This window comes from Dermacentor albipictus, chromosome 1, assembly GCF_038994185.2.
Source record: "Dermacentor albipictus isolate Rhodes 1998 colony chromosome 1, USDA_Dalb.pri_finalv2, whole genome shotgun sequence".
Classification (NCBI taxonomy): Eukaryota; Metazoa; Arthropoda; class Arachnida; order Ixodida; family Ixodidae; genus Dermacentor; species Dermacentor albipictus.
The window spans coordinates 140,679,234-140,691,840 of NC_091821.1; the positions used below are offsets into that span (position 1 = coordinate 140,679,234).

Genomic DNA, 12,607 nt, shown 5'->3' on the forward strand with positions numbered 1-12,607 from the left:
TAGCTGCATCTGCTGAGCATGGCCTCCAACGTTGGGGGCTATGTGCTGCGCAGTATAGATACTGTGGCTGCCATGGAGTGCCATGACGAGCCTTCTCACCGACGATATGCTCTGAGAACTGCGTGCTCTGATTCTGCGTGTTCTGTGGGTGACAGGCACGTGAACGTGATAAAGATCGGGGGCCTGAGTGCCCATCTTGCATCGAGAGAGTGCCATGCATCCCTTAACCAAAAGTATCTTCGTACAGAAAAAAAAAACAGAAAAAAAGGAAAAGAAAGGGGAAAAAAAACGAAGTGCCCAACTTCTGGGCAAGGCCTTGCCCCCTTGCCATCCCCCCTGTCTAGCTGTGAAGTCAAAAGGAGTGAGAAAATGGCGCATAAGTACAATAACTACCTCTAATTCCGCTTATACTTAAAAGATTAAAAAAGTAATTCCAGTAGGAGATTTGTGAGGCGATGTTTTTTAAGGGGTATTAACACAAGGGAAATTTTCGCAGGTGATATAGCTGTAGCCTAGTGACGTCAGCCGCTGCGTAAAATTCCCCATAGAAGTCCCCTGCTCAAGCAGGAGAGGCAACTGAGGAAGGATATCAGCGTTAGCAGACTACTCTGGCGGCTTCTACTCTTGACACCACTTTTCATTTCTTCAAATTCACCTTGTATGCTTCAGATGTAGTGTCCCAAAGGAACGGGAATTGTTCAACCAGCGAAAAAAAAAAATCGTAAAGTGGTATCGTCACTTAATTTAACCATCACAGTGGCGCACATGCAACGCGCCTTCGCAAATATGACTGGGCTGCCAACCACAACAATGAATCATTTACGATACTGTCGCCGCCATCTAGAGCAGGAACTTGGTCAAGGTTCCCAGAGACCAGCACAAAGTTCCACTGTCTTCCCTGCCAAGTGGGGATTGTTTGTTCTGTCCATCAGAAGGTTCCCTCTCTCCGGTGATACACGGCGGCGGCACCCATCTCACAAAACTCTTGACATCATTGTCACGTGATGCGCACTCCCCATGCCGACAGCCGGGATTTCTTTCCCCGTGTAAATACCCCTTTAATAATGTGGCTATTCTATGATCAATTTCAAAAGTGCTTCAGGGCCCCTCTGATCCTGCCTTTTCAAAATTTTGTTTGAACACATTGCATCACCAGTATCATTAAATACATACAGCTGCAAAACATGTTTGAATTTTTCTGTGATTGCTGCTGCACCGACAAATGTGGACTCCACACCTGAACTCTCAAAAATGCTTAAAATATGTAAACACAATCAACTATTTTGCATGCAGTGTACTTACTTGAAAAAGTTACCCTATGGGAATGATTACTGCAAAAAAAGAAAAAAAATTAAAATTTTGCGAGGCAATTCAACCTTTAGTTGAAGTTGATTAAGGACGATGTCTTCCTGAGTAAGTTGAGCGTGAGAATGGGCCGTAGTCACTGTGCACGGCACTCTTATGAAGTCACTTCTCGCGTGAGGGGTGTTTGTGGATCGTTGGACTACTTCAGGTTTTTTTTTTTTTTTTTTTTTTTTACTGTACTGCCTTCGGGATCGGCCCACATACACATGAGAACAGCCCACGAAAAAGGCTAGAATTCCAGATGACTGATACGGAAAAGTGGGGGTAACTCACTAAGAAAGACATTGTCTTCAAATAGAAATAGAAACAAGACAAACCATGATGCGGTCATGTATTGGTGCTGTGAACGAATGCGCAGACATTTATGTTCCAGCTCTTTTCTCTAGCATACTTTGTGCATATTAATCAACTTTGTACCATTGTTATTTAGCCATACCAGAAGCTTTTTACGATGTGCAACATGTTTTAAACATTATTAATATTTTCTCTAGTGCTTCTTATGTTGAGCCATTATCCTGGTATGCACTATGGCACATGCAGCACCTAAATCTTATAAACATATTCACCTCTGATGAGTCTTCCTTATTTATACCTCACAACCAGATAGTACTTAAAAATGAGTGAGTATTGTGATTAGTAAATTATAAATATGATCTTATTATGAAATCATTTTATAGTGTGAGGTAAGCCTGCAGCATGATGTCATATTACTAGTTTATATGAAGCTGCAGCAGTTTGTAATGAAACAGCTTCTGTAGTATCGTGGAACTTTGGGGACCTTTTTTGAGCGCATCTCTTAGGCACCAGTTTCTGCGTTGAGCAGTGGTGTGCCTCTGCGTAACCAAGCAAACGAGCAAAGTTAAGGACGAAAGAGCGAACACAGAGGGCAGCAGGGGATGAAAGATGGTGATAGCGAAGAGAGCATGAAAAGGAAAGCATAGGAGGGCAGCGTAGTGGAACCATGAGGCGGAAAGCAGAACAGGAGGGTATGGCAAAATCGTGAGAAGGAAAACGTAGTGCTGCACAAGATGTGTTCTGTGGCGAGAGTCGCTATGAGATGGCGCTAGAGTGGCGTTTGTCCTCTGTTCACCGATGACGCCATCAATAAGGCATGCGGTGAGTGCGTCCACTGAGACCATATATGGAAACAAAGCACTGCATGAGCAGAGGCCTGCCTGTGGTGGCTGCTGTCAATTGTGCCCATGTGTCGCCAACGCACTGCCTCTCGTGATCTCCCAATAAGCGAGGCAGTCATGCCACACTTCACTCCGCTTGCAACGAGCCGCATGAGACAGATTGTCCACACCAGCCAATATATTGTGACATGGAAACACGTATAGAGCTGCGCTCAAATTTTGCATTAGGGAGTATCGTAATCGCCAGTGAATGTTTGGGTCTTGGTTCTGCCACCTTATGAGCTTTTGAGCATCATGGGACTACCAGCAGTTGGAGAAGCCGTCATTTAATGTGCAAGACAGATTTCAAGGAAATAGTCATGAAATATGCCTTGCCACGGTAGCTAAGAGGCTATGGCATTCTGCTGTTCATGGGTTCAATTCAAAGTCATGGAAGCCATATTCTGAAGGGAGCAGAATGAAAAAAACGCTTGTGTACTACACTTTGAGTGCATGTTCAAGAACCTCAGGTGGCCAAATTACTAGGGGTTTGCTAATACAAAATAAATATGTTTTGAATCAAATATTTACTAAGATCAAGAAAAGAAATTCGAACATGGAATCAAATATTTAATATCAAGAAATTGAACACATACTTTTATGCTTCCAAATGTTTTGTAAAAAACAGTGATGCACATGCTCAGGAGGCTAATCGCATTGCTTAACCAGACTTTTACTAGCTTTCAGTAGCTTGGGTACCTATGAATTGAGATGTATGCTGTATGCTTATTAAAGGGAATGCCAAATTAGTATGCTGTCACTGATAACTACTCCGTTCATGTACGAAGGTCTGGAAAATATTTTTTGTCGATGGAATGTCTGTCAAATACAGTTAAGCACTTTTTCCCTCTGAAGCTGAAGAAATAGCGAAGTTGTACCAAATACGATTGGGTTCTCAGTTTAATAGTGGGCCATACTGTGCTTTATGGTAGTCTTCTCTTGCTTAGAAGGTATTGCTTTCCATTTTTCTTCCAGAAAATGGGAGGGATTTTCCATCTTTATGGCATGTGGTATTTGTGGGTTATCGTCAGCTCGTTAAGGCCAATGTGCGTGTCAGACAAAAGCGGGGGATGTGCATCATGTCATTTGGCACCGCTCCACGCGGTCTTCGGCGCCGCGCGCATCAAGCACACTCAGCACCAACGGTACAGAGTTCTCAAATTGGGAAGCCCACGACAAGTTTGTGCAATGTCACCCTCTCCTCCCCCCCTTTTTTTGTCCACTTCAATCTGCCTGTTGTGTAAATGCGTCTGCAGCTGGGGATCAGTGCACTGTCATATAATATTTTCGAGCCCACCATGTAAATCCAAAGCTGTTCTTGTGACAGGTCACTCGATGCTACAAAAAGAGACCATTGTGCGCCTACGAATGGCATTTGGAAGGAGGGGCCACTGAACGGTATTTTGCAAAGATGGTGGCCGTGAACATGCAAGGGTCATCTCGTGCACTCGTTTTTGTTGGCCAGGCGGTTTGTTGACTTACTAAGAGTCGTGCAACCGCTGTGAATAGATCTGTGTTGATTCAGTAACCTTAACTTTAGTCGCCCACACCTGACAGCACAGCTCCTATTGGGTCTAACCTGCTAGATGCGCGCTGGTTGTTGTGATAACATGCTGCAAACCGTTGTGGAAAGCTTGTCACTAATATGTTCTTACGAGGGGCTCATCAGTGATCGGTTGCAAGATCACGTGTACGGGTTAGATTGACGGCCATTGAAGTGGTGTTCAGGTCCGCAGTCGACCAACCAGCAATTACAGTGAGCATGCATGCCAAGTTCACCTGTGTGCTCGCATGGGGATAGAAAGCTCCGAACTACACGAATCTGCATATGTAAACGCTGAATTCATGTATTCAATGTGATAAACATGTGTTCCGGTGGCTAATTGGCCCGATCTTCACTCTTGCTTCTATGCTTTCAACATGCACTGCTTTTGTTATACCCATTCTTCTTTCTTGCTTTTATTACACGTTCATAATTACAATACATAAAACGTGTAATAAACCTCGACTATGGTGTCCCTCATAACCCTCTGTTCACGTAGCCTTAATTATTTTGATTGGTCCAATCGATCTGGTCATACCTTGTACCGATAAAGATTGCGCGGTGAGAACGCTGTGTGCATCAAGGCACCGAGCAGGGCCGGGTCATTCGCTGAAGTTACTGATATTCAAGAAATTCAATATTCAAGAAATCAAATATTCTATGTTGATTCACGAATCGAATTATTTGAACATTCACAACTTGATTTGAAATCCATTATTCAAGTATTTGCACACCCCTACAAATGACCTTTTCTTGGAGCCTTCCATTATAACATCTCTCACAGCCCGTGTGTAGCTTTGGGACATTAAACCCTCATCAATCAATCATATTATCAAATGAAACATTATGGCATCTTGTTGTTGTAAAACATGCCTCTAATTTGTTTTTAGCTAAAAAAAAAAGGTCCCGACAAATTTATTGTGTGATGCTTTAAAACTGTTGCCTGTGTGTCCCTCAGTCGGGTTTACTGGGATTTTCTTGCCTGGTTTCAGTGCCACAGTATATGCTATGCCTGCAGAATGGCCGCTTTGACCACCCAGACAGAATGTTCAATAGGTTTGTTTTGCAGCTTGCTTTAGAAGTTCTGTACTCTTCTCTGCATGGGGTTGTGTACTGTGTAGCTTTTGATGGTAACGATGCATCATTTTTCTTTTGTTTAAAGTATTGCCGACACATGGAGAAATGTAACCACAGATGCGGCAGATTTTAAGGAACTTATTCCAGAGTTTTATGACCCCACTTGCAATGGTGATTTCCTGGTCAACTCGCTGGTGAGTATCTGAGTTATACTTGTGCTAAATGGCCCTATGACTGTGCACAACATTCTCAAACTTCATTTGAACCTAACATTGTTTGTAGTAAAAGTAAGTTGCGTTTTGTTATGCTGCCACTAAAAAGCTCTTGGATGGGCCATTTCTTATGTTTACCAGCACTGTAACTTTTTTAAAAGTAAGTACACTCACACACAAAAAAATTTTTTTGACTTCTAAAAGCAGTTCTACATATAACAGGAAAGGGGGGAGGGGGGTTGCAAATGTTTTTATTGAAACCAAAATAAAGATATAGGTTTCTGGAGTAGGGAAGAGTATTGTGAAGCTTAGGGTCCACAGTAGCAGCTTTGGCTTAATTGGGTGTCCCTTGAGGTGTAATTGTGTCAGATTTGGGCTTCAAGCCCTGCAATCATAGTTCAGCACCAGAATTTAAAACTTTCTTAGTGCAGTTGGCCAACGCCCCTGTGCATATCCACTGGTCTAGTGAGGTTGGCATTCATGTTGGGAACGTAAAATGCTGTTTCATTTACTTAAGCCTCCACGCCATTAGGATGGTCCAGCTTCATCTCGGAAGCATGTGGATCTATTTGACTACTGCAGCTTGGTTGAGTACACATTAATTTCAGTTGAAACCTTTGTTTTCGTCTGTGTTTCACCCTTTTCTACTCAAGCTAATCCTTATCTATAGTAAAACCACTGCTATGACTGAAATTAAATAGCTTGGCTGTTTTACACTGGCTGCCTAGGGCCACCGTACTGTTTAGTTTTATCTGCAGATGATTTCGCTTTGCATTCTTGCAAGCTCATTGTAGGTGTGATTACCCGCTGTGGTGGCTTAGCAACTATAGCGTTGCATTACTGAACATGATGTCACAGGGTCAATGGGCCAATTTCCCAGCCATGGCAGCCGTTTAATGGAGGTCGAATGCAAAAACGCTTGCGTGCCATGCTTTGGGTGCATGTTAAAGAACCCCAGGAGGGCAAAATTAATCCAGAGCTCTTGACTATGGTGTCCCTCATAACCCATTGTGCAGTTTCGGCAAGTTAAACTCCACACTTTAATTTAGGTTAGTGATTCTGTAGTGCTACAATAAAGTGTACACTTGATTGAAGATGCAGTCTGATACAAGATCTGGTCAGGTTTGTAAATATTTTTGAATAAAATGGCAACATATTGCAGCAACGTTCTTACTGTTCTTGTGTATTGCTCTTCTTCGGTGTGCTTTAGAACTTGGACTTTGGAAAACGCCAAAATGGCTCTGCTGTTGGTGATGTTGATCTGCCACCATGGGCTGAAGGTAATCTTGTTCTAACTAATGGGCTGCCTTTCTTGCTTTCATATTTCCTTTTTTTGGTCGTGAGCAATTGGAGCTTACTGAACACTGTTTTTTTTTTTTTTCAGGCCCTGCACATTTTATTCGCACTTGCAGGGAAGCTCTTGAGACACCTTTTGTTTCAGAAAACCTTCATGCCTGGATTGACCTAATTTTTGGCTACAAGCAGTCTGGAGAAGAGGCAGTGCTAGCTGACAATGGTGTTTTTCTTTTTTTTCTTCCATTCTCAGTGTTCATAGAATGGTGTCTGAGGAACTCAAACAAGTAGCATTTCAAGGAAGTTGTGCATTCATCGGTCTAAAAAACATGTTACTTATGTATCATTGTTACTTTGTCCAGCTTTTTCAACACATAATGATATAATGCTTTTGACTATGTTGAACATATTCTCATTATGTGGAACTAGTCGATATTGCAATTTTCGGGCGCATTGCGATTCAGAAATTGTGTATTTAGGTTTAAAGAACCTTAGGCAGTTGGAATAATCTGGAGCCAAACATTATATGTTCGCTCTCATTACTGAGCTGTTGCTTTGAGATCTTAAACTCACTCACACCCCCACCCATCCAGTCAGTCAATCAGTCAATCCACTGGAGCTGATAATTGACAGAGTGTAAGCTAAATTTACTGTTGTGAAGAAGTAGCCATTGGGGTTGAACTTTGCTAACACTTCCACAAAATCTGAGCATCTAGCGTAATGTTATGAGAGCTACCTATTGGTTGATGCACGAAGACAAGGGGCTCACACAGTGCACTATGCGCAACCACGGTAAAATGAGGGTACTGTAAAAAACAAGAACATAACGAGTTTTGTCCCACTACTCTTATTTTACCGTGGATCCATACCAACTTACCCATATGTCAGCCTTGCCACTATGGACAGGCTACCGTTATACATTGAAGGCTCGATATAACAAAATTGGTAAAATCAGCAATTTGCTTCATTATATCGAAATGTGTTTATATAGAAATTCAACCTTTTATGCGACTACGTACAGTCGCCAATGTGTTGTTCTTACATGGAAGAGGCAACAAAATTTGTTTATTTATCAGGCAAGTGGAAAAAGCACATTTGAATGAGAAAAAAACATTCATTTTGTTAAATTTGAAAGTCTGCAATGAAAGATACGGTTTCATACCATGTCAACAATATCTTTACATTGGTTGTACAAAGCGAAGCCAGCCACGCTTTTGCATCCACTCCGCCCCATCGGCTGATAGTGTCACCTGCAGCAAGATGACGCTATCATGAAAAGTGCTGGCAGTTCTATGTAAATGCTTCATCTGCCTCTCGCTTTAACGCATCCCTGAAACTTGAGATTACGCAACCTCTAGTACTAAATGTGCGGGAACACAGCGCGCACGATGCCCCACCATCTTGGCATACCTACTCATCATCTCTAAATCATGCTGAAGAGGTAGGCAAAACCCGGGGCATTACGCCGACCAAAGTTAGATTTAAAAGAAAAGGCATTCCGGCTCCCACACGGGAGCCTTGTTCACAGGTAAACAAAGGTGTTCGAGCAGCTCGTTTAAATAGTCTTGAGCACGTGACACAGGCAGCCCGCATACACTGATGGCAGATTGCCGTCACTCCTGTTCAGAGTGTATGGCGTAGTCTGAATTGTGAGCGACTCAAGATGAAAGCGTCCAGATAGCCCCTTTTCCCTGGCAAGGACACGTGCCTTCCCCCAGTCGATTGTGTGACTGTTTGAAGCGGCATGCTCGGCCAAAGCACTGGATTTCACATTATTTTCTTTTCTCACGTCATAATTGTGCTGTTTAAGACACCTTTTGAAGTCACCAGTTTTGCCAATATGTATGTACACACGTAGTCACAATCTGTGCATGGGACAGTGTACACAACACCTGGGAATTTCTCTTTTGGTTATTTGTCCTTAACATTATTGATAAGCGATTGTCGCAGTTTCTGGTTTGGAGTGTGTGCCACTTGAACATTGTAAAAATGCAGAACATGGTAGCTTAGTGGCAGGGCGTTGCACTGCTAACCTCGAGGTCGCGGGTTCAATCTCAGCCACGGCTGCCACATTTTGATCGGGGCAAAGTGCAAGAACACTTGTGTACTAAGATTTAGGTGCATATTAAGGAACCGCATGTGGCCAGAACTAATCTTCAGCCACCCACTATGGGGGCGTGCCTCATAATCAGATCGTGGTTTTGACGCATACAACCCCAGAATTTAGTAAATTTTTTTAGGTGTGTCTGTGTGTGTGTGTGTCATCATTTTGTTCATAAATTACTTCTTCAAATTAGAATTTTGATGGAAGATTGCTTCTTTTGAGTGGGGACCCACATGGACTTCAAGTGGTAAAAATATTTTGCATAATTATTTTTGTTCAAATGAGTTTTCTTATGTCAGCATTCAATTATAGATGCTACTGCAAACGTTGCGCATGTTTCTCTTAACTGAAAAACTGCGCAAATAAAGAAAAAGAAAAAAAACAAGCCCTCTGCACTGCATTTTTTGACTGATTTTCTAAAGCGAAAATTTTTCTCTTGTAGTGTTTTATCATCTCACATATGAAGGAAGTGTTGATCTGGACAGGTGAGATGATGTTTCTTTTATGTACTTTTTAAGTTTCATTGACAAATTTGTCTTGAGTGCACAGGAAGATTTCTTGATGTTGGTTAATGGCATGGCAACTGTCAAGTCATATTTTAAGTACTCTAAAGCTTGTTATGTTCTATTTCATCCAGAGCTTACCTTTGAGATTTTATTGTAATATAAAAATCTTGTTCCACTATTTCCTTTTCTTCACTGAAAGCCTAAATCACAGTCTCTGGCTTCACATACATAATACTTGTTGCACAATCTGACAGTGAAAACCTTCTGTTGTGTGCTCAAAGTATGCTCTTGAAAGTCTTGAATTATGCTGGTAGCACATGCGAAACTGAATTTTGTTCACTGTACTCGCTTTTGTATTACTGTTACTGCTGAAGTTGTTTTTGGGCAGTCTTTGTCATGAGACATTTGCCTTAACTTCCTTTGTTATTTATGCATTTATTTATCAAGGCAAATAATCATTTTACATATTTGCAGCTTCATACCTAAATACAGTACATCATTTTTTTTTCTCCATGCTATGCTAGGGGAGTCAAAATTTTAAGTGTTGTGCAACAAGTGACCTGGTTTGGCATGGACACTGCATTTCTCGTAATGCATGGCATGTCTAACTTGATTGCAATGAAATTTCTAAACTGGCAAATTGTGAGATGGGCAGGGATGCCAACACTGCTGATAAGAACAGGCTTGTCTTTAATGAAGCATTGTTAATGATGCATTTTGCAAGTTAGTGGAGCAGCACTATGCTCATACCAGCACCAACTGTGCAGTATGTCAAGTTCATGTGGTCAGTGTTTTGAATCGTTGCCTTTATTGGAAGTAAATGTGTAAATTTTAATGCCTGCAGCCATCGCAAAGCAAAATGAGAAGGTATGTGGCACAGGAGAGTGCACTAAAATACTAGGTGCATCATGCACCATAGTATTAAGTGCACATATTAAATGTCTTGCAAAGGTGCTGGAGTTGGTGCTTCTATAAGTGTGTAGATTTCTCCACTGGTGTCCGTGCGGCCTCTGCACAGATATTGCATGCTCATGTGCAGTTATTGCTTCTGGCTGCTGTGACAGCAATGAAACTTGATCAGGGCCAGCTAGCAATTAGGGAGAGGTTTGCATAATCATTAGTGGGACAGAAATGCATAAAGAAAAATTAATCTGAAAATTGACAAAAATGTTTCCTACATCAGTCTGTGCAGCCATCGTGCAGCAATCCTGCAATGCCCAATGTGTTTTACATGGTACACCACACACTCAGTTTGAAACACTTCTGTTTAAAAGCTGATAAATGTACCGAAGTTGACACTCTTAAGGATTTCCACCATGCAATCATACCAACTCTCTTAGCTGTCACTCTTAGTAAGTCTGTTTGTCTTAGCCCTTGTGCGTCTTGTATCCTTTGTCTGTGTCTCATTTTTGCACTAGTAATTTGTCGTATTCTTGTCAAGTTTCCACCTATATATTTTCTTTGCCTCTGAGCATAGTTCAATTTTAGAGCTTGTAAATCAAGAATGCAATATGGCATGTATGATAGGGGTCAATAAAACATGTTGCTGGGCTAGTCGGTGCCTCATTAATTACCAAAATGGTGCCCCAGCAAAAGACAAAGTGCTGATCGTGCCTGTTGCACATGTGCTGTACACCTGTATATTAATGTCTGTTCTTCTGAAATTAAATGAGCTGGAAGTGTGTGCCTGTATGTGTTGCCTCTGTCGTCCCTTGCCTTTTGCTACGCCACAATTCTGGTAATTAATAGTAAGGGTATCACAGAGTTACACTGGATGAAATCATTGATTAGCTTGTTCTTGTCTTTCAGCATCGAAGATATTCATGAAAGGCACTCTCTAGAGGTTCAAATCATGGAGTTTGGGCAGACACCAAAGCAAATTTTCAAGCACCCCCATCCGCAGCGATGCTGCACTGTTCTTCCAAGATCACTGAGCACTGCAAGTGATGCTACTCCTGACAGTCTGGCTGAGAATGTCAGCAGTAGCTCTGAAGGTTTGTAACTAGGCTTCCTTGGTTATACTTTGTGAATTTCAAAGGTGTGTCATTTCAGTTTTATGAAATATTACATGCCATTCCTGGCCCCTGTGCCATAAAAATTCATACATCCGTATATTTGCGGCAGAACACATTGCTTGTATTGCAGTTTTATTTATTACTACTGAAAGTGTCCGTATAGTCCCATTCTATGTGCAGCCTTTTAATGTGTGATGGCTATAGCATGAAATATATATATTTTTTTTCACCTTAGGTGTTGCAGTGCTTACACAAACACTTAGCTAAAGTGCAGGAAATTAATGAAGAGGCACCTAATTGCACAATCCCATTACTGCAGTGCTGCGGCATTGTGCACATTTCGATTTTTTAAAGTTTTTATATGAGACAGACTGCTGTGGTGGCTGAGTAGATGCAGTATTCTTCCACCGTGCACAGTAATGGACGTGATTCCTTGTCAAAGCACCTGTGCTCTGATGAGGATTGAATGCAAAAGTGCCTGTGTGCTCAGATTTTGGCGTGTTTTAAGAAAACCTTGGGTGTTCAGAATTAATCTGGGGTCTGCTACCACGATGTTCATTGCCCAGCTGTAGATTTTGGATGTAAAAACTATTCAGCCAGCACAAGATAGCAAAATTTTCAGAAAGGATGAAATGCACTTAGTGGTTGATCTGTGCACAGTTTATATTCATAGTTTCGTGTGTGTGTGTTTGTGTTTTATGCAGGATGTGTACTTTCCACAGTGAATGTTTGTGTATCCAAGTAATTCCTAGGCATTGCGGCTATTGCTATGTGTCAGCTGCTTTTCAAGTATACTTAATTGGTTGCTTCAACCGCTGTGGTGGCTCAGTGACTATGGCATTCTGATGCTGAGCAAGAGGTTGTAGGTGCGATTCCCAACCACTGTTTACATTTGGACAAAAGTAGGGTGCAAAAAAGCTAGTCTATTTAGATATAGTTGCTTGTTAAAGAACTTCAGGCAGTGAAAATTAATCTGGAGCCCTCCACTACAGCATCTCTCACAGCCACGTGTTGGTTTAGGATGTGAAACCCCATGATTTAATTGATCGGTTAGCAGTTTGGTACTCATGAAAAAATTACGGTAATTTTTTTTTCCAAGTTGTGCTTGTACATTCTGCTGATAGATGTCAAAATAAACAGCAAATTTTTGGAGAAGTTGCTCATGCACTTACATTTAGCCACATGTAAAATAACCATAGGTGGCCAGTTTTAATCCAGAGTAATCAACTACAGGGACATAGCTGACTTCTGGGCATTAAAGTTTAGTAATTTTTTTTATTCAGATGCGAAGACATGCATTTGATGAAAATAATGCAA

The 12,607-nt window shown here is 41.6% G+C and overlaps 1 protein-coding gene across 2 annotated transcripts in view; it reads left to right on the plus strand.

Moving 5' to 3' along the window:
- Positions 1-12,607, plus strand: part of LOC135900045 (protein FAN-like) — a 119,845-nt gene that overhangs the window by 60,318 nt on the left and 46,920 nt on the right. For both annotated transcript variants that reach the window (XR_010563775.1, XM_065429466.1), the window contains exons 16-21: positions 5,076-5,139; positions 5,246-5,354; positions 6,583-6,652; positions 6,757-6,888; positions 9,212-9,254; positions 11,085-11,269. Coding sequence is in view for 1 of the 2 variants with exons in the window: in XM_065429466.1 (XP_065285538.1) it covers positions 5,076-5,139; positions 5,246-5,354; positions 6,583-6,652; positions 6,757-6,888; positions 9,212-9,254; positions 11,085-11,269 (603 nt within the window). In the remaining variant the exon portion in view is untranslated. The remainder of the gene's footprint in view (positions 1-5,075; positions 5,140-5,245; positions 5,355-6,582; positions 6,653-6,756; positions 6,889-9,211; positions 9,255-11,084; positions 11,270-12,607) is intronic.